The sequence below is a fragment of the Micrasema longulum genome, unplaced genomic scaffold (assembly GCF_059751315.1).
Source record: "Micrasema longulum isolate JH-2025_06_02 unplaced genomic scaffold, ASM5975131v1 h1tg000970l, whole genome shotgun sequence".
Classification (NCBI taxonomy): domain Eukaryota; kingdom Metazoa; phylum Arthropoda; class Insecta; order Trichoptera; family Brachycentridae; genus Micrasema; species Micrasema longulum.
This window is the reverse complement of record NW_028278161.1, coordinates 213352-236671: the sequence shown is the minus strand read 5'-3', so window position 1 is coordinate 236671 and position 23320 is coordinate 213352. Positions and strand designations below refer to the sequence as shown.

The following is a 23320-nucleotide window of genomic DNA, read 5'->3' as shown; positions in this document are numbered from 1 at the left end:
GTAAATACCATATTTTTATCAGATCAGTTAAAGACATTTTAAATTTATCTCCTGCTTGACTTTTAACTTTTAATTTGATTCTTAATTTTGTCTTTCAATTTTAACTTTTTAATTTTAATTCTTAATTTTAACTTTTAATTTAAACTTTTAACTTAATTTTAATTTACACTTTTCATTTTATTTTTAACTTTTACTTTTAATTTTAATCATTTGATTTCAACTCTTAATTTATACTTACCTACATCTACTACCTGCATCGAATAATTTATTGTTAGTTGTGATTTTTTTTACAATTAAATTGAAATGTTCATGGAAGCAGAGAGAGAGGGAGGAAAGTAGAGTAGCTTTACAATGTCTTCTCCTTTTTATGAACTTTTTATGTAATATTTTTATTTTTACTTTTTTAGAATTAAATTATTTTTCCCCTCTCCTCCTGCATTCATTAGTGTGAAATCTGTAATTGGTCTTACTTTTTAAAATTGTTCTTTTGTACCTTGTTTTTTATATAAAGACTGTATGATTTCATTAATAAATAAATAAATAAACACGCAACACCATTGGCATTTTCAAATATAAGGCCAGTAGCACATCACCGGAAGTGAAATTGGCATGCTTGCTTGGTTTGGCACAGATTTAGAAATTAAAGATTATTTAATCGAAAAAGACGACCAGTTTTGGGAAACAAAAATGCAGCCAAAACTTGTAAAATGTACGCTTGAATTTCTGTGCAAACATAATATAGAAAATGAGTTCGGAGATTGCCGATGTTGTCCCATGTGCAGGTTTAAAGTTTGTGAACGAATTGATTAGAAATGGGAAGGTAAATACATTAAATTTTGAAAGATTACAATTGATTTAAGGGAGGCGTAGATCGTTTCGACCAACTGACTTCTGCCTATAATATGTCATGGAAGTCAAGACGATGGTGGATGAAATTGTTTTATCTCATCGAGAATAGCTACATTTTATATTGAGAAACCGTGAAAGTAAATAATGAAAAACCGATGTCTCATTTAAATTTTAGAAGCTTGCTTGCCAACGAATAATTTGGGGGATTCAGTGGAAAAAAAAGCTATCCAAAGTACCAAAAATGCAAGGCGTAATGAAAAAATCTTGGCAATCATATACCAATTACTGGTACGTGGCGAAGGTGTGCATATTGACGGACAAAAAAAACAGTCAAACGCAGCTACCTAATATGCAATACGTATTTTTCAATGTGATTTTCAATAATAAACTATATTTCATAATATTTGGTTTGTTTATTTAGTAGTAATATTGTAAAACAATTGAATTTTACCAACAAATAAAAAGTGGTCAATATGTTTGCCACCGTGGGTTAACAGTTTATTGTTTCCTAAACATTAGGTGGTATTATAATTGACCTGCTTCTGGAGCTTATTACAAATGATTTTTAAAAAATAATTTATCCTTACTCCATAAACGGACATTAATCGGCTTTAATTAAGTTTTCATTAAAAATGCAAAAAAATGGTCCCGTTCTATAAATGGTTAAAAAATATTTTTATTTGTCAATTTAAAAGATATTCCAATTCCGAAACATGGTTTCGGAAAAAAACTATAAACTATATTTTTGATTTAAGATTTGCTTTAGGTGTATTATCTTTTTATTGTTTATTATTAATTCAGAATGAAATTTTAAGTTTTCGAAAGTCCTTTGTCATTTTATTAATGTAGGTATGTTTTAGAATATTACTTAAAAAAAAAAAAAAATTACACAACAATTGATGTGAAAGTATGTACTATTATGTATAAAATAAATAATACAGTGACACTCCGGAACGTGCCTGTGGGCCAGTGGAGTGGCTACATCCATAAATAAAAAGGAAATTATAATGTACCTATTGTATAAACATTTTCTTTTGTAAACTATGTATTTGTTTTCTATATTGGATTAAATAAATTTTTAAAAAATATATATTTTTATTTGCTGATCTACAATCTACTAAAGTAAACCTTATTATAATATCAAATATTTTTTTATCGTTCATTATTAATTATATTATGTTTATTTGCCTATGTACAATTTACCAAAATAAACCCACCCTATATCAATTATTATTTATCAGTATTATATTTATGTATCTATGGGTTCCAATGATGATTATTCAACTCTATGCTGACGTGCTCGATATTATGATGATGGTACTTATTGGTAATGGTTGATATCTGAGGAACAACTTTTATAAAAAAAAATATAGTAAGCATTTTCTTTATTTTGTTAATTTTAAGCTTATTTTCATAATATATTGTTTATTCTTATGATACGTCATAATACACCTTCTGGGTGCTTTGTATACTGCGCTACATGCAGTGAAGAAAGCATACGTCATGTTTACACAAAAGTTTTTTTAAAATTTTTGTTTTTTGGGTTTGCCTTACTGGTTGATTCTAGGCACGCTACTGTTAGTGACCGCTATTTTATTTTAAACAACCTGTCCAACAATACCCCACACGATAAGGTGAGCGAAAAAATTGTCATCCCTCAGTTATATCTTACCTATCAATCCGTAATTGTTTTTGTCGTAATTTCATTGCACAATGAGGAATTCCAGCCCAACCCGGAATTAAATTTAAAAAATGTTTTAGTGTACACATAAATATTTAAAAATTTTGGAGTAGGATGAAATATCTCAAAAACGCATGCAAAAATAAATAAAAAATGTTAAAAATAGTATTCATTTTAAAATCGTAAATAATGACGTCATTCCTTATATCTACGTGTAGTATTCCGGTTTCCGCTTTAAAGCCCCCGCAACGTTTTGACCATAGAAAAAAAGAGTATAATTGGTATAATTTGACATTTCAACCAGAGATTACGTCAACTTTCTAGGTTTTTCTAAATCGAATCGTTCGTAAAAACAACCATAACATAGAAATGAGCAAATTACGATTAACTAAATGAAGTAATCAAAGCAATATTGCATAGATTCTTGTCAGGTCAGTGAAAATAAGAACGCCAACCGTTTCATGATGTCACTAATGAAAAGTGACACACTGATTACAAGTCATTTGGCGCGGTATTTGATAAATGTAACTTTAAAAAATCATATCTTTGTAAATAACGCACAAAAAAAAAAAATATATTTTTGCTAAGTTAAATAGTACGCTAATAGAAAAAAATAAATTAGAAAACAGTGGAATTCCTCATTGTAGGGCGGTTCAAATCTACCTGCCTGTGAAATTTCATCGGAATCGATGGAGGAATAATACACCTGTGACATACAAACATACGGACCAACGAGACGAAATTGTAAGAGTTTTATTTTGGCTACCGAATCCAAAAATGACAAAATTGAATTACGCAACCTTGAAATTCCTGAAAATGAAACTCATCTTCATTTTGTCAAAAAAGTGGATTCCAAAATGAAACCCAGATTTGAATTTGAGTAAAATAAAAAAAAAGCACAAATTATAATTTGCCAAAAATATGAGTACCGGTCCGTTAGGAAAATAGGTATAGACGGGTTTACGTTCAAGGCGCACGAAAGGAATGCGGTAATGTGTTTCCACGCTGCCTGGTTGAGTTTTTTTGATTGGGGCGTCGATATTCAAGAATATCGACCATCTAATTTTTATCTCGACTCAACCGGACAGTGTCACAACACACTACCGCGTTCCTTTCGTACGCCTTGAACGTAGACCCTGACTATTATAACTGAATTCATATAACCAATGTAACAACTATTTATCACTTAGAAAATAGTCTTTAGTTTTATCACTCCTTCCAAAGAAGTGGAGTTTCATGCCCCTTTACCGTGCCGTAAACTGCCAGAGTATTTTCCAACAAACTTTGGTGAACATCTTCCACGCTCTTGTCGGCATCTATGATTTCCCACGAGGAGTCCTGCATTTGGAAGAATAGGTCCATAACTTTCTTCTGGAACTCCGAGACCTCATAACGCTCTTCCCCGAAGCCTTTCCTCTTAGCCTGAGCCTCCGTAGACATTGTCAGCAAGAACACTCGGTCTGGCCGGGGAAGGCCGATATCGGAAGACTTGCACCATTCTATATCTAAGCCTGGAATACAAAAATAAATTAATACTCTGTAATTGAAAAATTAAAATGTGATGTAAATTGAACAGGAAGGTATTTTGTTTATTATCATATAATCAAACAGTTAAATATATAACAAATAAAACAATTTTTGAAAAAAAAAAAATTAACTGTTCATTACAGCTAAAAAAAAATTGTTTTTGCAATGTGTGGATCTGATAAGAGGCCACAAGACCTTTAATACGGATCTGGGTAAGTAGGTGGGGCCTTTCAATGTGACCTTGAACACATTAAAAATAAAACGTAATAAACCCCATAGTAAAAATAAAACGTAATAAACCTTGAACACATAATAAACCCCATGCGTTTTTGGATTTATTGTTATGGATTTTTTAAACATTTTTACAAGATGTGTTTGCTTAATCTTCATTTCTTCATATTCATACAGTGCAAAGAGGCTGAATGACAGTGCCTTCCATTGTGATTTAACTACATATTAATTTTGTGTAAAATCACCAACACAATGAATTATTTAAGAAATTTTAAGTTGAATGATTTTTAATAAACCTTTGGCTGCGGAGAAGGCAACTCCAGAGAAGGCGTACCGGTCCACTACTAGAGTAGTACCGCTGATCAGCTGGTCCCGGATGGAGCGAGACATCTCCCAGCGATTGGCTGAGAACAGGAGGTGGATCACTTCATCAGCCAAGTCCACCTAAACAAACATTATCATTATCAGACAGATATTTGCAGATGATACAAAGCTGCATGCAAACCCACTCACTCACTCAACTCAACTACAGCAAGACCTGGACAGTATTCATGAATGGACCAAGAAATGGCTTCTCACACTCAATGTCAACAAATCTACAGTTCTTCGTATTGGCTCGAAAAACCCCAAACTTATATATAGTCTGAATGGTGAAGTTTTGAAAGCTGTGAAACAACAAAAAGACCTCGGAATAACAATAACAGATGATTTAAAATGGGAATGTCTCATATTAAACGTAATTAAAAAATCCAATTCAATTATTTACTTAATAAAAAAAGCCTTCACACATATAACAACGAATGTGTTACAAAAATATACAAAACCTATATCAGATCTATAATATGTATCTTTTTTGGGTGATACCGTGTATGTTGGATTTGATCCGACGTTTCGGCTACCATTGCAGGAGCCATCTTCAGGGAAAACTGTGTGTTTTATAGAGAAAAGTATGTGTTTATGTACTAGTAATTTGTACCGTGTCACAGTCAGCAGTAGGCACATTTCTAGTTTTGTAGGAAAGAATAATTATGTTTATGTACTAGTAATTTGTACTGTGCAATATGTAAGTTGTAATGTGTAAGTAATTTGTAACATCGGATCAAATCCAACATACACGGTATCACCCAAAAAAGATACATAATATTGATAACAGTGACCGTGAAAACCTTCGCACCTATATAAGATCTACTGTCGAATACAAGTTTCGGATATGGAATCCCTGCATTGTTTGAGCAATAGGGTTGTTGATGGTTGTAAGCTGCCACGAGAGCTGATCTCAATGTGTAGTCTCAATGGGTTCAAAAATGGACTAGATTTGTTTCGGAAAAGTTGCCAACAGCTAACATTTGTTGAAATAGATTTAAGCAAATCAGCTTTAAGCTGCTCGCTTATAATTAATATAATAATAATCTATATATTGTTACTCTAGAAATTATTGATTGCATATGTCCTCCTCTGTATGGGCCCGCTGGACGTCCGGTCAACGTGGGCACATGCCGCAGACTGAGAGAGTAACTGGATTACAAAAGACGCCACCCTTCCAGTCAACGAGGATGACAAAAATATTGTATACATGAAATGCCTAGCGACCGAATCCACAGGTGCAATTATTTTTTTTAATGTTTCAAATGGCAGATAAAATATTTATATAAATTCTGGTAACACAGGTTTTTTTGTTCGATTAATAAAATAATAATAACAAAAATCTTAGTTTATATATTTTAACGTTTCACAGTTCGTTCGCTAGATGGCAGTAGTAAAAGCAGTTATTTTTATGTTTTTATTTTGATTATAAAAAAAGACGAGACGAGTATTTGGTTTGTGGTGAATTAAAAACAAAAAAAATACAACAGACAGGAAGAAAAAGCAGCTTTAATCACATTTAATATTTGTGTTCTCCCCAGAAATCAAACCCGGAACCTTCCATGCATGAGTCAAGCGTCTTAACCACTTCACCACGAAGGCTGCCGGGATATTGAATATATTATAGCTGTGTGGTTTTTGAAGCGTTATTCTGAGTAACAGATTATTATTTTTTTTATAAATATTTGTGTTTTTATGATTTACCCAAACGATTTATTTATTAGAAAATGAGAACCAAGTTGTGGTAAAGCGTGATGTGATGCTCGGACCTCTGATCCCTGGGTTTGGGATCACACCTTTAAATAAATTGTGAGGGTCAAAAGGGTGAAATTTCACAGTGCCCGAGATTCAAATAATTCAAATGAGTTTCTTAACATCTAACAGTCAGCGAAAGCCAACTGTTGCCTGCAAGTTATTATTATTATTACAGCGGTTTTTTGGGTTGACTTTGGAACGCTTTTCAAGTTCCCCTGTTGAAAAATTCGATTGATAGTTACACGGTATTGGAGTAACATCGACGGTATAGATTTAAGAATGGGAGCAAAAATGAGTGGTATAATTGTTAACTGTCTTCTGCATGCTAGCAGCAAAGGAGACCCGCAATTCTTGGTAACAAAAGTCTACGATGTATGCAAGAAAAGCGATTCGCTTATGAATGTTGATAAATCGAAAGTGATAAAAATTTAACTAAATGTGAGATCAGTGTGAACGGAGATATTCTGAATCAGGTAGAAGAATTTGTGTAATTGGGAAGTATTTTTATTGGGTATGGAAAGACCGAGAAAGATATTGAAAGGAGGGTGAGTGCCGGGAACAGGGTTAATGGTGCACTGAAATCTACTTTGGCAAACTAATGTTTATCGCAGGAGGCTAAACTAGCAGTTCACAACGGAGTTCTAGTGCCAACTCTAATGTATAGGAGCAAAGTATGGAATTGGAAAAATGACTATGAAAGTAGGTTGAATGCTGTCGAAGTGCGATCCCTCAGGCAAATGTGTGGTAAAACGATGTATGATAGCACAAATGTCGAGATCCGTGAAGTGTGTAAGGCTGAGACATGCATTATCGACAGAATGAATCCAGAAAGGGGTGCTGCGTTGGTTTGGACATGTAGAGCGAATGGACAGCAAATGAACGGCTAAAAGGATCTACGATGCAAATGTTGATGGATGCAGAAAACGAGGAAGACCGAGAAAGACATGGCACGATCAAGTCCATCAAATACTTGAAGATGGACATGTCAAAAGTAGGAATAATTGGCATGCGTGCATGAGAAGATGTATGAATGTAGAGGAAGCGAGGTCTGTATGCCAAGATAGAGTGTTATGGCGTTCTATTCTCTCTGCCTACCCCTACGGCGAAACGGCGTGATGGTTTGTTTGTTTTGTTTATCGACGACATATTTGCTCTGTTTTTCAGTTGCAGCGCAATTAAAGCATTGTTTCACCACATACAAGTGCATAGTTCTGCATAGCTTCACACCCGATCGTGAAGGAAGTATGTTAGAGAATGAAGACACAGGAGGCAATAAATTACCCACAAATTTGTGTCCATTTAATTACGCTTCATTGGCTGTCCGATAATCAAATGCAAAATTATAGATAATGTCCTTTGACGGCGAAACGCTTGTTTCTTCCGAAGTTTTAGATAGAAGCAAAACCCACCTTAGAAACCAGGTACTGATGTATGATCTGTCCTATTGGTGTTGTTCTGTCGGGAAAGTTCAAATACTTGGCTTCGACGTTATGCTTCTGCAGAGCGGTAACTGAAACAATCAGATAAGGATCAGATTTTGAATAAATTTGTTTTATTATCAGATAGTCGAGTTTGCGCTAAGACAGACAAATTCGCGACTAAGGTATTGCTATTGGTACTAAACTAATGTTTAACTTTCATATTATGTAGTCTTAACTCGACTTAATGCGACTTCTGTGTCGTTTTTGATAAAAAAATATCCTTCATTAGTCGCATAAACAACATAATATAACATAACAAAATAATATAATATAATAAAATTTCAGAGTTAGTGTTGCCTTTCAAGTTATTAAATAATGTTCTTGACAGTCCCGAACTTTAAAATTGTGTGAAATTTTATGTGAGACAGCGTGGGACGGGACAAAATACTCCTTTTGCTGTTGATTTGCATAGTTAAAACTATGCTAAATACTCACCTATTCCACGGTTTGACATGTTAGCAAACTTAGATTTATTTAATTTATCCTATCCACAAATTAAAATCATTACTTTTTAGTCACTTCTTTTCTAAATTATAAAAATGTACAAAGTGTTATACTTGTTTTACTGTTTATGCTATGATACATCGCCTCTGTTACTTCAATACTTTTATATTGTTAATTTGCTGCATACCTACGTTTATTATTTCCCTTTTTTCTGCTGATTTTATTTCATGTATCTATATTTTCTATACGGTGTACGGTGTTTTGTTTCATTATAATTGTTTATCAATGTTATTTTATACTTTGTCAAAGGCGTAAGCCGTCGAAATAAATAAATAACAAAAAAAGATATTAATAATTGGCTTTTTAATTTTTATTATTTACTTTAAATACCTCATTATATCCAAATTTTTTACTACGCAAAGTTTTAATTTTGATTTTGCATACCAGTATACTTTTTTGGTTCCTACATGTCTAAAAAAAAAGTTTTGTTTTTTTAAAAAATTATTACTATGATTGTACTTACCTGTATTTTTTTTGTAAATGTCCCTTGGGCGTATTGTAAAATATAATATAAAAAAATAACTAGTAAATCACTGAAAATGTTGGGCTTCATGTTATGTGTGACTAAGGAATATGGACTTCTTACTACTTTATTATGTTTTTAAAATATAAACCAAAGGGACAACATGAGGGCAACTTTGATTTTCTTAACCCACAATGACGTTTCAAATGGCGATTGTTTTAAGATTTTTATTTTATTCCTAATTTGAATTTCTTTTTAAGTTTTGACCACTGACCAAGAGCAGTTACAGCACTAAGTACCTACCTAATTTGTGCAATAAGTAAGAAATACATTTGAAACTAAGGTAGACAGTAAATTTGCGGTACGTCTAAACGTCGTTTATTCTTAAATCTTGCGTCTTGAAACTAAAACTAAAGAGGCGCCAGACTAGGGAGTGAAATTTTAAATTGTACTTTTTGATGCACTATAGCATACAACACAATAATTACAAAACAACATAATAAATTGAATATATTCTTACCTAATTGTTTACACTGTGTAGTTTTGCCGGAACGATCACATCCTTCCACAACAATCAGCGCACCACGTGATTTCATTTGAGATGTAATTTAATTCGTATAAATTAGAAAAATACCTATTTATAGTAAATAGGAACAATCTGCATTTGTTTGGACCTTTGGTTATAAACCTTTTTCTTATGTAGAAAATCGACAACTGTATTTCGAAGATCTTGAAACGCACGTGGCACAACAATATGTAAACAATGCACCGCTATAAATATAAAAAGGCTTTATTAAATAAATGATGACAGCTAACTAAAAGAGCTATATTGTATCACTATTGTATATTTCAACTTTGAACGCGCTTTCGTGGTGCTTCCATTCTGCTCGCGACCATAAATAATCTATGGGGCAATTGGGGCCATAAAAACTGTTTTTGCCGCCAAAACGAAGTATGGAATCCGAACTTTCATGTAAGTAGATAGATATTTATATTTTATCGTTAATGGTAACATTATCGATAACTTGTTTTCTCTATAATCTATGGTTTAATAAGAGTTCTACTGTCAAAATCATATGTGATCTGTGATCCTGCTTTTGAATTTGGCATTGAAAATACAATATTTTATCGTAATATACTGTCCTCTTGTACGTTGTGACGTAAAGCACAGCCCAACCTTGAAATAGAACGTTAGTTGGCAATTGCTTTGTGTATTTTATTAGCATTTTAATCGTAATTTGTTAGTGGTAAATGATCTATCAGTCTCCTTTAAATGTTTCGCTCTTTCCACAGAGTTTACAGACTCTCCACCGTAGATTGCGGAAATGTAAAATTATTACACGTTCCGAAATCGTGCACGAGAGATAAGCGTTGGTGAGAGACCATCTTATCATTTAGGTTGTTTATCTAAACAACTAATATATAATCATATCTTTGTTCTTTTTTCAGTTATTTTTCTGACAAGAAAATGGCAAGTCTAGATGACATTTTTAAAGGAACACAAGATCGCTATAACGGCATAACTGTTGAATCTGTAGAAGAAAAATGTAGCAACGATTTATTTCCCAAGAAACTAGAAGGTTTGTTAAGTGCATTTTTATTGCTATTTTTTGGAGTTCTGACTAAATAAAATTAATAACGTAGACTAATTTTTTTGAAAACTTTGGTAAAATATTATGCAGTTTCTATTTCGGTGTTAAGCTGAAGTTGACAGGCGCCGTGGGGCAGTTGGTGAGACGGCCAACTGCGAAACTGGCATCGCGGGTTAGATTCCAGCCAGTTGTAGGATAAAAATCCAAGAAAGTTTTTTTTCTCAACTGGTCTGGGTGTTGTGGTGTATTTTTCGTTACCTGCTTCCATATCCCCTCTATCCCGCTTGCTGAGAAGCCTCAAAATAGAGGCTTAGGGGGTTATTCCTTTAAAAAAAAGCTTGTTATTTATTATTTAGTTGCATTCTATCACATTTCTCCATCATGTCCCTATCTGCACCCTGTGGTGCATAGGGCACTGCATTGTTACACCAAATGCAGCATGTATTGACCATCTGTATCATGAAGGTAAGGTGATCAATTTTACGCTTCAAATGCCAGTCCAAGAACAATGAAATATTGCAATGTAAAACTTGCAAACAATGTAAATAAAAACATGTTCAGTTTCTCAGGAATCAAACGTAGTACCTCAAGAATATATCAATCGAGTATGCTTAACTCTGACAAAATAAAGTGAGGGTTATTACTAGAGCCCTTACAGAGCACTGCAGATTGAATAAACACCTTGCTATAATGAACCTTTCTGAAACTTCTATATTTAGGTTTTGCAGTGCAGATGAGGAAACACGTATACACACTCTATGTGAATGTGATGCTTTATAACATTAAAGAAGTCACATCCTCAGGGGACCACTCGTTAAACCTGAGGGTGTTAAAGAGCTCCGTCCTACCTAATTGTTCGATACTTTACGGATCTGGGCTTGGAGAGATGATTTACTAAAATGAGAACTGTTGCCTTCCACACAGTAGCCAGGATCTTTATAGACCGGGGCTAGGAGGGCGAGAACTTTTTACGGGCACTCGTCACAATAGATCTTCACGGTTTGCAGTGATGTCAGGAGATTATTTAGCACTGACCCCCCACTTAAAGGAATAAGAATAGGATCTCAAGAAAGTTAGGCAAATATTTTGATGAATGTAAAATAATATATTAATATTTTCATTTCAGCCTCTCTTCAGTCATGGATTGAAAACGGCAAAAGAGGAATATGGTTCAAAGTTAATTTGGGAGATGCTGAATGGGTACCAGTTTTAGCCAAAGTAAGTTTAAACAAATAGAAGGCTGACTATTATAATGTTGAGATGACCTTTCATGATAACTGTTCATATATTATAACAGACCTATCGGTCCCTTAAGCCAAAAAACCGCGCAAGTCATTTTTGTTATTTTTAAATAAATCACGGCTCGCCACTGCTATTCACAGTGTAATCGTAAAGTAAAAAAAAAGAATAAACAAACAAATCTGCGGTAGAAACCAAAGTTCGATTGGTGGGTGGGTATTTCACCTACCTATTTAATTTCAGTTATTCAGTTAACCGAGGTGTTGACATCTGTGGGTTAATGTCTAAGGGGTTTGTAAGGGAGGTGAGGGGGATCCGACATCTTGCAAAGGAAACATTGTCAATAATCTTGTACAAAATAAGTTTTACACACGTACTTTCAGGATATTGTTAATTGATGCTTATTCCTAAGAGATAATTCCGACATTTGACTGGATTATTTGCTGTAGTCATCAACATGTATCAACATTTATATCATAAATCTTTTTAGTTGTTCCTTCGCTGTACATTTTCTAACTCCTTCCATTCAGTGTTTATTCCATTTGTCATAGTTAGTTTATTTTTTATTTTTAGAATGGTTTCAAATACCACCACGCTAGCGATGGATTCGTCATGATGTACAAATGGCTGTCGGAGAAGACGGAAGCTTGTAACATTCCTCCTTACGCCCACACCAACCTTGGTGTCGGAGCCATTGTCATCAATGACTCTAACCAGGTCCTCGCTGTTCAAGAGAAATATTTCCAGGTGCCGCATTGGAAGTTACCCGGGGGATATGTTGAAAAAGGTAGGAATTATCTAATTTTATTGATTGAATCGGCATTTACTTTGTAACATCATTTTCCTCACCGTAACCGGTGGTGCTTAGGGCACTGCAAGTAGAGAAATCCGCTTGGTAGTGTAGTGGTTGGCGCGTTAACCTACCACGCTTGAGGTCCGTGATTCGATTCCTGGCAGGGTGTCAATCAATGACTTTAACTGCTTTTTTTGTATTATGTAGATTTTAAATTTGAATGAATTTTCCAGGCAAATCAAACACTGTTGACTGATTCTGACAGCTTATGAATAGAGCTTCAAAATAACATGTATGTCAATGATTTGCTACAGCACATACACAAGTGCTGAAATCTAGTGTCAAATTCCGGTTTTTAAGTTATAGACCTAATAGTAATTATAATATAAAAATTTGAAATGAAATTTTAAGGCGAGGACATTGTTGATGCTGCAATCCGGGAAGTAAAAGAAGAGACGGGAATCACGGCGGAGTTTCACTCTCTTATTTCCTTCCGCCACGCTCACCAGGCTATGTTTGGCAACTCCGACATCTACATGATCGTGCAGCTTAAGCCCCTGAGCCTAGATATCTCGTGCTGCGAGAGGGAACTGAAGGGGTGCCAGTGGATGGACCTTGAAGAATTCCTCAACCACCCTCACGTCCACGACTTGAACAGGAAACTGGTCAACGAGGCTTTAGAATTCAAAAAGAGGGGTATTAAAATATCGGCTAAAAAAGATTTGTACAAGTTACTTACGATGCAAAAAGAATTTACAATGTTCACATTAGAATCTACGTAGATTAAAAATTACTATAGGGTAATTAGTAATTAGACATCAAATAAAACTCACTGTTCTTATAACATGGTTTATTACAATTTATTGTGACAGTAATTTTAGTGGACAATCATAATGACGATTTGAACGTGGTGGCGTCTGCTGGGAGAAAAAGGCGGCTAGTAGGAGCTTCAGTGCTGCCACACTAGCGGTTGGGTATATTAGAGTTGCCATCTCACTGGGGTTGCCATCGTTATGAAGTGATCTTCTGTACAAATCGATTGTCCGGTTTATTATTAAGACAAGTCTAAAAAAACAAAATTTAAGGTGTGGAGTTTTGTGTAAAATTTTCCTCTCTGGTTTACTCCTCATATAATTACAGAATGCCACCAAAAAAATATTACTATTATTTAATTGAAAACAGGCAGTTTAAATGCCTCTGTCTTATCTTTCTGGTATCCTTATTTTACTTCCTATAATCAAACAGGCGGTGATGTGATAATTTCTTGAGGCAGACCAATTCATGCATCCACATATTTGCAATCGATGAAATATTTAACTGTATTAAAGTTAAACTTTGACTTCTCTAATTTCATCAAATGTTCTCTCAGTTGTGTATTCCGGTTAAATGTGAAAATCTATGTGTAATGTTCTAGTGTGGTCGGGCCAAATTTTTGAAGCCTATCTTCATAATACGGAAGTCAACTGGAAAATAAATGGCGATATTGCTTGGGTCATTTAAAAAACGTTCCTAAATGTGCTGTTAATAAAGCAGACATTTTGTCAACATACACCGCCACTAAACATCAGTTGATAAAATAAGTGAAATTCAGACATAAATCAACCAGGTGACCATTCAAATACTTATTTTATTATTATATCTAAGCTTGTTATGTATTTGGAGTCGTCTTACTAATGAACTGGACAATCCATATCTGTAGTTTAAAAATGGTTATTCAAATATTAAATGCGTACAAAAGTAGGTAAAATCTATAAAAAATAGATATTTGGGTAAATCATAAAAATATTAAAATATGTATAAATTTGTTATGTTAGTAAATGTTCGTAGTGGAAGTTCATCGTAATTTATTATTGATATAGAAGAGTGAATACGATTTTTATAAGAATAATCGCTTGATATTTGAAGACCATAAGTATGTTATTTCCTTTTCTTGTGCCTTATAAGCAGTTTTATTCTGAACGAAAGCGTTGCTAGCAAGTAATTCCCGTTCCCCATCCCCGCGAGTGTTCAGAATACCAACCAAGGTGCCCAACGTTGGCAATAGCTTCTTTATAGTGATAATCTGGGAAATAATTATCAAAGTGGTATCCTGTTGCCTTCTTTATTTTTTTTTCAAAATTTTGTTTTGCAATTGATATCAAAATATTTAAGAAACAATATACATACAACATAGACATAATTCCGCATACTTAAATACTTATTATTTACACAAGTCATCCAATATTTTCACACATTTCGTGGATTTGAGTCAGCACATCGCTAGGTAAAAGTGTAAATTCTTATAAAAATAATACTGAAGTGATATCTACAAATTTCGAATAATCAATGACCTGTTTCATAGTTTTTGCAACATATTCAGGACAACTTTATTATAAAATTCAATCTATTTATACAAAATTAAAATGTCCTTCAGACTTCCTGTTATTTAAATAGAATTTTACTGACTTTGTGACGAAAGCGATGAAACCAGTAGTCACGGGATTTAAATAACATGTCTTATTTATACGTATATTTTCAAAACAAAATATAACTAATTTAATAAGCAATATTATGCAAAAGAAGGGAACTTGTCTATCATTACCTTTATGGTGCAGAAATATTATTGTGGTGAAGGATGTTATTTAATTTAAATATTTTTTTATTGTTTTCTATGTGAATTTCAAACTACACAATCTTTTAACAAATAAAATTAAACAATGTGATTTGAATTAATTTAAGAATGTGAATTAATTTTGTAGATTATTTTCTTAGGCACTAATTTGAAACGAAATATTTGAAAAATATTGCAATGTTTAATAACTTCTATGTGAAATGTTAGTTTAATGGTTTTCAAGAATAAAAAAATTGAAATGCGCATATTTAAAGTTGTTAGATAAAAAAATGTTATGTGTCTTTATGCTTTACAACAGAAAATAGTTTTTTATTTAAGTGAAACATAATTAAAATCCTGAAATAACTTTAAAATTTCATTTTTTAGTATTGGTACAGTGGAATCAATTGTTCAAAAAGAATAACTACCTATGTATCTACTTTATAATTTAATATGTTAGCACAGCAAAACCCAAAAGAAAAAAATGTTCACAATCCGTATCGCTTTCAATATTTGATTTGTATGAAAGCAATGGACAAAAACAGGCGGGAGTAGACCCTCTAGTATTTTTTATTGTAATTCAAATGCTTTATCAACGTTTACCAATACCTTGGAGTATGGAAAATGGCAGCTTTCAAAAAGAACTGGGAGTGGGGCTAGGAATAGCAGGCGCATCATTCAACAGTATGAAGGCTGTCCGGAAATAGGATATTTGCTCAGTGAAAACCAAATGCCGCTTATATAACCTATTATCCTTTGCGGATGCGAATCGTGGCACCTCACTAGGGCCAAAAACAGCAAAATTCTGAGTTTGGAGAATAGATGTCTCTAAAGAATCTTGGTTGAGCTGTGGATTGACTTTGTAAGGAATGAAGTAATAAGAGAACTGACGTAGTAAACTCCGGTGACAACAGGTTCTCGACGTCCTAGACATCCACTGCTGGCTGTTCGTCGGGAGTTCATGTCAGAACTACGGGATGCGAACCTGACTCAGGAGGATGCACAGGAGCTGGCAGCCGATAGATGCCTGGAGGATCTTTGTGGACACCATATGCTCCAACTAGGGAGGCGGACATAGAATGATGATGAAATGCTTTATATTTATATCTCAGCGGGAATGATTTCTAACACAGTTTCAAGTGAATATTTTTTGGCCAGCCTTTGTATGAATTTTTTTGTTCAAATTAAAAATAACACAGTATCCTTTGTTACCTTAACTGTTATAGTGCTGACAAGCGCCATCGCGCTTGTGTGTATACACGTTTAAAGTGCCACAAGCGCGATAACGCTAGCAAAATCAGTTGCTGTTTAGCGCGTGGTGAGGAAGGTTGCTTGCATGCATCTTTTTTTTTTTACTTTCTACGTATTGCATAAGGTTCAAATTATTATATTATTACTAAATAAAATATAAAAAGATCCAGTAAATTAAAATTCAACCCTAATGTTGGAATATGAAAATAGTTGTGAAGAAAGTGATAGTGGGAGTGACATTGTAGTCACACAGCGTGATGCAATTTTTAAGTGGTAGTGATAATAGTGAGGATAACAATTATTTTGCCGACACGGAGCAAATACCGGACTGCAAAAATGACGATGTAACCTTGACCCAATTCACATACTTGCCACCGGATATGCAGTACAATAAACAAACTTCACAATAAATATTTCCATAATTTTCTTATTATTTTATTATTCGTGTACAAGTTTTTTTTGAAGAAAACACCGAAAGAATTTTTAAAATTTAAGTAATTTTTGGAAGAGATGCATTTTTCAAGATAAGGGTAAATGACATCAAAAACGAAAGTTTTCTTTGGCATAAACATAAACAATTATATATGGGTAAAAAATAATGGCACTAAAAAGTTAAATATAAATAACAGCAATATATATAAAAAAAAAAAAATTAGCTAAATTAATAGCTCATATAAATCTGTATTATTTAGGTACTGTAAATACATGTGTTTATTGTTAGTGGTAATAACTACTTTGCTCAATTAAATGTATCATAAAGATTTTTGTAAATATGTAACCAATGTTTTCATAAGAAATTACATAGGAAACTGATATAATTATGAAATTCAACGTGTCAGCTGGTTTATGGAAAAAAGTTATACAAAATAAGTTCTTATGTATCACCAATTGCAGATGTATAAACTGTATTTGATTAAATAGAAATATGTTCATAACTGTAAATTTGTAATAGGTAAAAATAAACAAATAAAATACAAAGACGCAGTGAGTACTTTCTGTTCAAAGTTTATTTTGGAATAATTTCATTAACAATATAAATATCGGTTCCTCTCCTGGAATGTTTATTGTTTGGAGTCTGCTGTAAGATGTTAGAAAACATTATGAAATAAATTTTAAAAAACAAAACGGTGTCTAGTATGTCAAAAATGATTTTCTCAAAACAGGCTCCTTAACATTCCGATTAAATAAAATTCATGTGTCTTAAATATGCAACGAAATTAAGCAAAAATTGACAAACAAGGCACGACTTAGGATAGCGGGGATTCCCTTAACACCATTTAAAAGTGATACCTTAAATATCGTATATTTTATACAGTAAATTTTACATTGTGATTTCAAAATCTCCGGCACCAAAAATATTTAAAGTCAGGCCGATATAGTAGTTTATTCTAGGTCTGATGACTGGACCGGGTGAGACCTAGCATTGGAGTATTCTTCATCCGATGAACTGTCAGCCATGTTCATATTGCCCACCAGAGATTCGATGATGCTTCCCATGAAGCCGTTCCTCTGGGGCTTTGGTTTGAGCGAGATGGCAAAGTAGATATTCCCAATCTTGTCTAAGTAGTCCATGTAAGAGCTGTCTCGGGCAGTGATATGTTTCTGATAGTTGGTAATGATCTCTTTGAATTTTTCCGCATGTTTTCTGAAAAAAAAATCTCGGTTAACAGAGAAAATAATATGTAATGAATTTTATGATTCCATGAGGGAATTTCTGTACATTATAATTAAATCTGTGACAGTATTTCCCAAAGAGAGAATAAATGTTTTATTTTCTTCGCTTGATAAAAAAGATTGAAAATTTAAATTTTCTTCAAGAATTTAAATAATTTTGTTTGGAAATGGTAGTGAGAATCATTTACTTTTCTCATTTTTTAAATATAGTATATTTATTATGATAGATGAGTATATTCCATCTTTGAACTAAAACAAGATGCTCGACTTAAAAGGTCAAAATTTTAAACTGTACAAAACCTGATTCAATCAAAACCCAAGGAGAAGAATTTATGTTGATTTTTCTTTCATAATAATTGTAATAAACTGCAACAAAAATTGCTCATAACATACGATTACGATCTCAACAAGTTTAAAATCAAAGATGTTAAGATTGTGCATTGATAAAAAAAATCAGAAAAATCAACCAATAAGATTTAAGCAACAAATAACATAACGCTCAGCAAAATCAAAAAATAAATTGTACAAATAAATGATGATTCATTAAGAGTTGGGTAGGTCTGTTGTGGAAAATTAAAGTCAACTTCTGGTGAAATGTAGAACGGCATATCAGGTTTTTATATATTTTTATTCTCTTAAAAGACTAAGCTAGAAATCTCTCTGGAAACGGTGCTGTAATATCACAAGATCTTTTATACGGGTATTTAAAAACTAAAAATTAACATGTACATATATAATATACCTTTTAATAAAATATTTTCCATAATTTATAAAAATAATAAGATAGATATATTAAGTCTTGTATTTTATGTAGACTTACGTGACATCATTGCTTAAATATATAACAGACTATACATGCATTTTAAAAATATAAATGTGTTATTTAAAAAGTAAAAAAAATATTGTTCCGTGCATAATTTGATAGTGCTTAAATGGTTTAAGTGGCGCATATTGCCACTAAAAGAATAGAAATCACGTTAGTATTTTTCTTTGTATATATGTATAACATTTTATGAAAATCAGTTTTTTTTCTTTTGATGCAAATGTGTACAGAGTAAATAGTAAATTTCTGCTTCAGCAAAGATAGATGTTTAAAAATAGTGCAGTATTTACACAACTGTGCTAGACACATTCAATATGCGTTCCTAAAACACAAAACTTTTATATAATTTCATGTCCATAACATGTATAATGTAGGAGTAATATAACAAAAAAACTAATTTGATAACATTCTGCTGTGAATTTTTAGGTCAATTTTTGAGATATTAATGCCATTTTTTCTCCTGAATGAGTTAAATAGAAAGGAATATTTAAAACCAACAAAATGTGGCTGCCTGTCTTATAAATTGTAGGAAATAAAATATAGGGAAACGGCTGATGAAAAACAGTCAAAAAGTCACAATGAGGAACTTCAGCCCTATGGGATACAATGTTTTCTTGCGCGCAGTAAAAATTAGAGCACTAAATTGTACGTTTCTTAAAAATGTAGGAAAAAAATATTTTAATAAAAACAAACTACTTTGAATGATGTCACTGGTTCATATGAATCAACCGATGATAAGAGAGTTATGGCAGATTTCAATGTCAATGAACCAATGCCAATGGGCAGAACTGATCGAAAATAAGCGGAAGAGAACCTCTAACGTCACACGCGGAGTTATTTCAGAAATATATTAAAAAAATTATAAGAAAATTAAAAAAAATTTTTTTGGTTAATAGTCCATTAACAAATAAAAAAACCACTGAACTTCCTGATTGCTGCAATAAGCTTGTTTTTGTTTGTTTTTTCTGTGGTTGTATGTAAAAATATATATTACATTATTTGAAAACCTATTTTATTCAATATATGAACATAGTGTCCCCCACAAATAAGGTTGCAATTCTTTTTTTTTATTAGCCAATAAGTTCGTTTTTGCTGTGAAATCTTCATTTAGGTTTATACAGTTCCGTGTTTGAAAAAGAACCAGAATCTTGGACAAATTTTACTTGATGGCTAGAATAGTCTGCCTCAAGATCTACTGAGTAGGATGTTTGCTTTCTGTCTGAGATCATGGGTTTAATTCTTGAATGTACTTGAAATATTGATTTATTCAGTGGTTTTTTATTGCATTATTCATGGTCCTTGGCATGATGGCAGATGACCCGCTAATGATCATTGAGACGCTGCAATTAGTGACATCAATCAATAACCGGATGGGGGGCGGTTAATATGGTAATTTACATTCTCGGGGTGCTTAAAAAGGATAAGTTTGTTCACTTACAATTCTATACACTCCAATACGAAGAACAGGAAGTTGAATAGGGGAAAATCGTACGGCAAGTCTTTCTTCTTGATATCCGGATGGTCTGCGATGTAGCGGTTAAAGGTCTCTCGCGCGAGTTCCTTCCTCCGCAGGGTCAGGGCGTGGAGGGCGGCCTGGACCAGGAAGATGTCCACCTCGGACTTGAACCCCCGCTCGGTGTGCATCTCGATGAGCATCTCCGCAAAGGAGCGGCCATCGGAAGAACGTAGGAAGTGACGTCGGGCTTGTTGGGTATTCTTCTGCTCCCAGTATATCTTGGCAATTTGCTGAAAACGGGTAGATAAGATAGGACTTACTAAGATAGAATTAACTGAACAAATATTTTTGTACTGTATTTAATATAATATATACATATAATAATATAACATATTTACAGCTTTACACCATTTATTACTAGATATTTACATAGGATTTTAAATACATGTTTATTGGATGGGGACAGGAGAGTTAGAATATGAATAGGGAATGGGATATTAATATCAGTGAGGTCGGATAGGAAATTAGGATAACAATCATTTATGGGGCATCCAAAAGTCGGAATAATCGACGTGCGTGCATGAGAAGATGTATGAATGTGAAGGAAGCAAAGGAAGTGTGCCAGGACAGAGTGGTGTGGCGTTCTATCCTCTCTGCCTACCCCTCCGGGGAAATGGCGTGATGGTTAGTTAGTTAGTTAGTCAAAAAAATATGGTTTAAATCTTCCTCATCTAGCTGACATTCGCAAATGGCAGAGTCCCGGACATGGATTCTGAACAGGTGAGAACTATTGCAGCAGTGCCCAATGCACATTCTGCATATGGAGGATGTCTCAAACTTTTTCAGAATCACTTTGGAAAACCAAGGCTTTTCTGTTACATTTGGTTTCAGTTGGAAAAGATGTCTACCCTAGGCTTGGGAGGAGGGTTCTCAATATTCTTGCCATGTGCAAAGTTGCTTCTCCTTCGTCATAACAAGGAGATCACCTAGTGGTAGTAAATTACTGTAGGCAGGATCCCCGGTTGTGGACCGCCTCCTTTGCTAACGCGTCCACTTTTTCGTTCCCGGGAATACCACAACGGCTAGGGATCCAGGACATAACAATACTCTTATTGGATGCCTCTGATAAAGAAAGAAGAAATCGAGTTTCCATGTAGAGCTCATCCTCGGGATAAGAGGATGGAGGGGATTTGATTTTTTGTAAGGCACTCAAGGAATCTGACAGGATTAGGAACTTGCTTTATTGTGAGCCTAAGGCGTACTTGACAGCTTCTCGGATTGCGATACATTCTGCGGTAAATACAGTTGCATTCTTGTGCAATTTGTACAATCTTTGAAAGTTGTTGTCTACACAATATATAGCCGCACCCGTATGGGTTGGCGAATATGACCGAGATCCATCAGTGTAAATAAATTAATTAATTAAACACCCAGGCTTGAGAGAAAACACATTTGACTAGATGTTGTGATTTCACTTAGAATCGAACCCAGATTTGTGCGTTTTACTTCTCAAGTTATTAGACAAACAAATGTTTGTCGCAGGAGGAAAAACTAGCAGTTCACAATAGAGTTCTAGTACCAACACTAATGTGTGGGAGCGAAGTATGGAATTGGAAAAATAATTAGGAAAGCCGGTTAAATACTGTCAAAATGCGACTTCTCAGGCGAATGTGTGTTACATGATATATGATAGGTGCACAAATGTCGAGATCCGTGGACTATTTGAGGCTGAGACATGCATTATCAACAGAATCAAGAAATCAGGGCGCTGCGTTGGTTTAGACATGCAGAGCGAATGGACAACGAAAGAATGGAAAGACCGAGAACGACATTGCACGATCAAGTCCATCAAATACTTGAAGATGGACATGTCAAGAGTAGGAATAATCGGCGTGCGTGCATGAGAAGATGCATAAATGTAGAGGATGCGAGGTCTGTATGCAAAGACGAAAAGGTGTGATGGTTTGTTTGTTTGGTAGCTCAGTGAATAATTGATCTCAATTAATAAGGTCAACTTGGTTAAAAAAAACTAATCGGGTTGAGGTCCCTTGGCTCACGGATCAGAGGTCCGAGGTTCGAACCTCACTCTACCCCAACTTGATTCCCATTTTCTAATAGTGAGTTATTTACAATTCGTTGAAAATGGCTCCAAGAATCGAAATATTTGGGTAAATAATAAGAACGGAAATATTTCCTTTTTTTTTTTAATAAAATGTTTTAATGGACTCACCGCATGAAATAGCGGACTGCCGTAAGTGTTGTTCCCCATCGACCACCTCGTGGCATTTGCAACATACGTTTCCCTTTCTGGCATCGACGGGTTCATAAGAGAAAACAGTCGAGTTATTTTACTTATTCGTTCTTCAGTCACATCGAACTTGGACTTGATTAAAACATCAATGAGTGTTATTGCTAAATCCGATCCACTTTCCATTTGCTTTTTCTCCAGCAACAGTTTAGCGCCATTTTCTAACAAATCTATTAATTCTGTGAATTTATTTTGCGCTAATAATCTGAAAAATAAGGTTAAGGGTGAACGACAGTGCATATTTTTAGCTGTCTAGTATAATAAAACACAAATCTGGTAACTTTTATACCTGAAGTATAAAGTTTTGTAGAGTTGATGAGCTTCATAAAATTTTTCGGAAGATATAGAAATATTTAGTTTTTCCTGGATTCTGCTGATTCCCCGCTCCTTACCCGCCGCCATGTTTACCAATTTTGATTTTGACGTTCGTGGACTTTGTTGCCTTAGCTTCAAAAATATGCAGCCAGATGTTTAATTAGATAAGTAATCACTTTTTATTTAAAAAACAGCGGGGTAAGTTGTATATATGTTTTTGTTTGCTAGTAAATATAGCCGTGGTGTAATGGTCAGGACGTTGCCTACCATGCAAGAGGTCTCGATCTCGATTCCCGACATGGTTGATATGAAGTATATATTTAAAAGAGTGTTTTTAAACTAAAATATTTTACAGTCCCTGGACTTAATTATTACTTACATTACGGACATTAAGACTTAATGTGTAAGACAAATCTTCTTACCTT

General features: G+C 33.8%; 3 protein-coding genes across 6 annotated transcripts; 1 reads left to right on the top strand and 2 right to left on the bottom strand.

Annotated features, from left to right (window-relative positions):
• Positions 1–2221: 2221 nt before the first annotated feature.
• LOC148277844 (uncharacterized) lies at positions 2222–9749 on the bottom strand. Its single transcript, XM_088232298.1, has 4 exons — positions 9375–9749; positions 7816–7916; positions 4585–4732; positions 2222–4041 (listed from the first exon to the last, which is right to left on the bottom strand). The coding sequence occupies exons 1-4, from the start codon at positions 9448–9450 to the stop codon at positions 3740–3742; spliced, it is 627 nt and encodes a 208-aa protein (XP_088088424.1). The 5' UTR covers positions 9451–9749; the 3' UTR covers positions 2222–3739.
• Positions 9750–9888: 139 nt separating this feature from the next.
• LOC148277843 (uncharacterized) lies at positions 9889–13557 on the top strand. Of its 4 annotated transcripts, XM_088232292.1 has the most exons (6): positions 9905–10044; positions 10148–10228; positions 10304–10434; positions 11573–11664; positions 12259–12472; positions 12890–13557. In XM_088232292.1, the coding sequence occupies exons 3-6, from the start codon at positions 10323–10325 to the stop codon at positions 13258–13260; spliced, it is 789 nt and encodes a 262-aa protein (XP_088088418.1). In that variant the 5' UTR covers positions 9905–10044; positions 10148–10228; positions 10304–10322; the 3' UTR covers positions 13261–13557. The 4 variants fall into 4 exon arrangements, with proteins under 4 accessions (XP_088088419.1, XP_088088418.1, XP_088088420.1 ...); XM_088232293.1 differs by having other exon boundaries at positions 9889–10228; XM_088232294.1 differs by lacking the exon at positions 10148–10228 and having other exon boundaries at positions 9917–10044.
• A 3751-nt stretch (positions 13558–17308) lies between these two features.
• LOC148277842 (Golgi to ER traffic protein 4 homolog) lies at positions 17309–22995 on the bottom strand. Its single transcript, XM_088232290.1, has 4 exons — positions 22870–22995; positions 22503–22785; positions 20255–20562; positions 17309–17964 (listed from the first exon to the last, which is right to left on the bottom strand). The coding sequence occupies exons 1-4, from the start codon at positions 22980–22982 to the stop codon at positions 17703–17705; spliced, it is 966 nt and encodes a 321-aa protein (XP_088088416.1). The 5' UTR covers positions 22983–22995; the 3' UTR covers positions 17309–17702.
• Between the last annotated feature and the right edge of the window lie 325 nt (positions 22996–23320).

Excerpts from the sequence above, each read along its gene's own strand:
- LOC148277844 (XM_088232298.1), bottom strand. The coding sequence starts at position 9,450 with ATGAAATCACGTGGTGCGCTGATTGTTGTGGAAGGATGTGATCGTTCC. Across the intron at positions 4,733-7,815 it reads ATCAGTACCTGGTTTCTAAG|GTGGACTTGGCTGATGAAGT; the intron begins GTGGGTTTTGCT and ends ATGTTTGTTTAG. Across the intron at positions 4,042-4,584 it reads TGCCTTCTCCGCAGCCAAAG|GCTTAGATATAGAATGGTGC; the intron begins GTTTATTAAAAA and ends TTTGTATTCCAG.
- LOC148277843 (XM_088232293.1), top strand. The coding sequence starts at position 10,128 with ATGTTTCGCTCTTTCCACAGAGTTTACAGACTCTCCACCGTAGATTGC. Across the intron at positions 10,229-10,303 it reads TGCACGAGAGATAAGCGTTG|TTATTTTTCTGACAAGAAAA; the intron begins GTGAGAGACCAT and ends TTCTTTTTTCAG. Across the intron at positions 10,435-11,572 it reads ATTTCCCAAGAAACTAGAAG|CCTCTCTTCAGTCATGGATT; the intron begins GTTTGTTAAGTG and ends TTTTCATTTCAG.
- LOC148277842 (XM_088232290.1), bottom strand. The coding sequence starts at position 22,982 with ATGGCGGCGGGTAAGGAGCGGGGAATCAGCAGAATCCAGGAAAAACTA. Across the intron at positions 20,563-22,502 it reads GCAGTCCGCTATTTCATGCG|CAAATTGCCAAGATATACTG; the intron begins GTGAGTCCATTA and ends ACCCGTTTTCAG. Across the intron at positions 17,965-20,254 it reads GTATTGGAGTGTATAGAATT|AAAACATGCGGAAAAATTCA; the intron begins GTAAGTGAACAA and ends TTTTTTTTTCAG.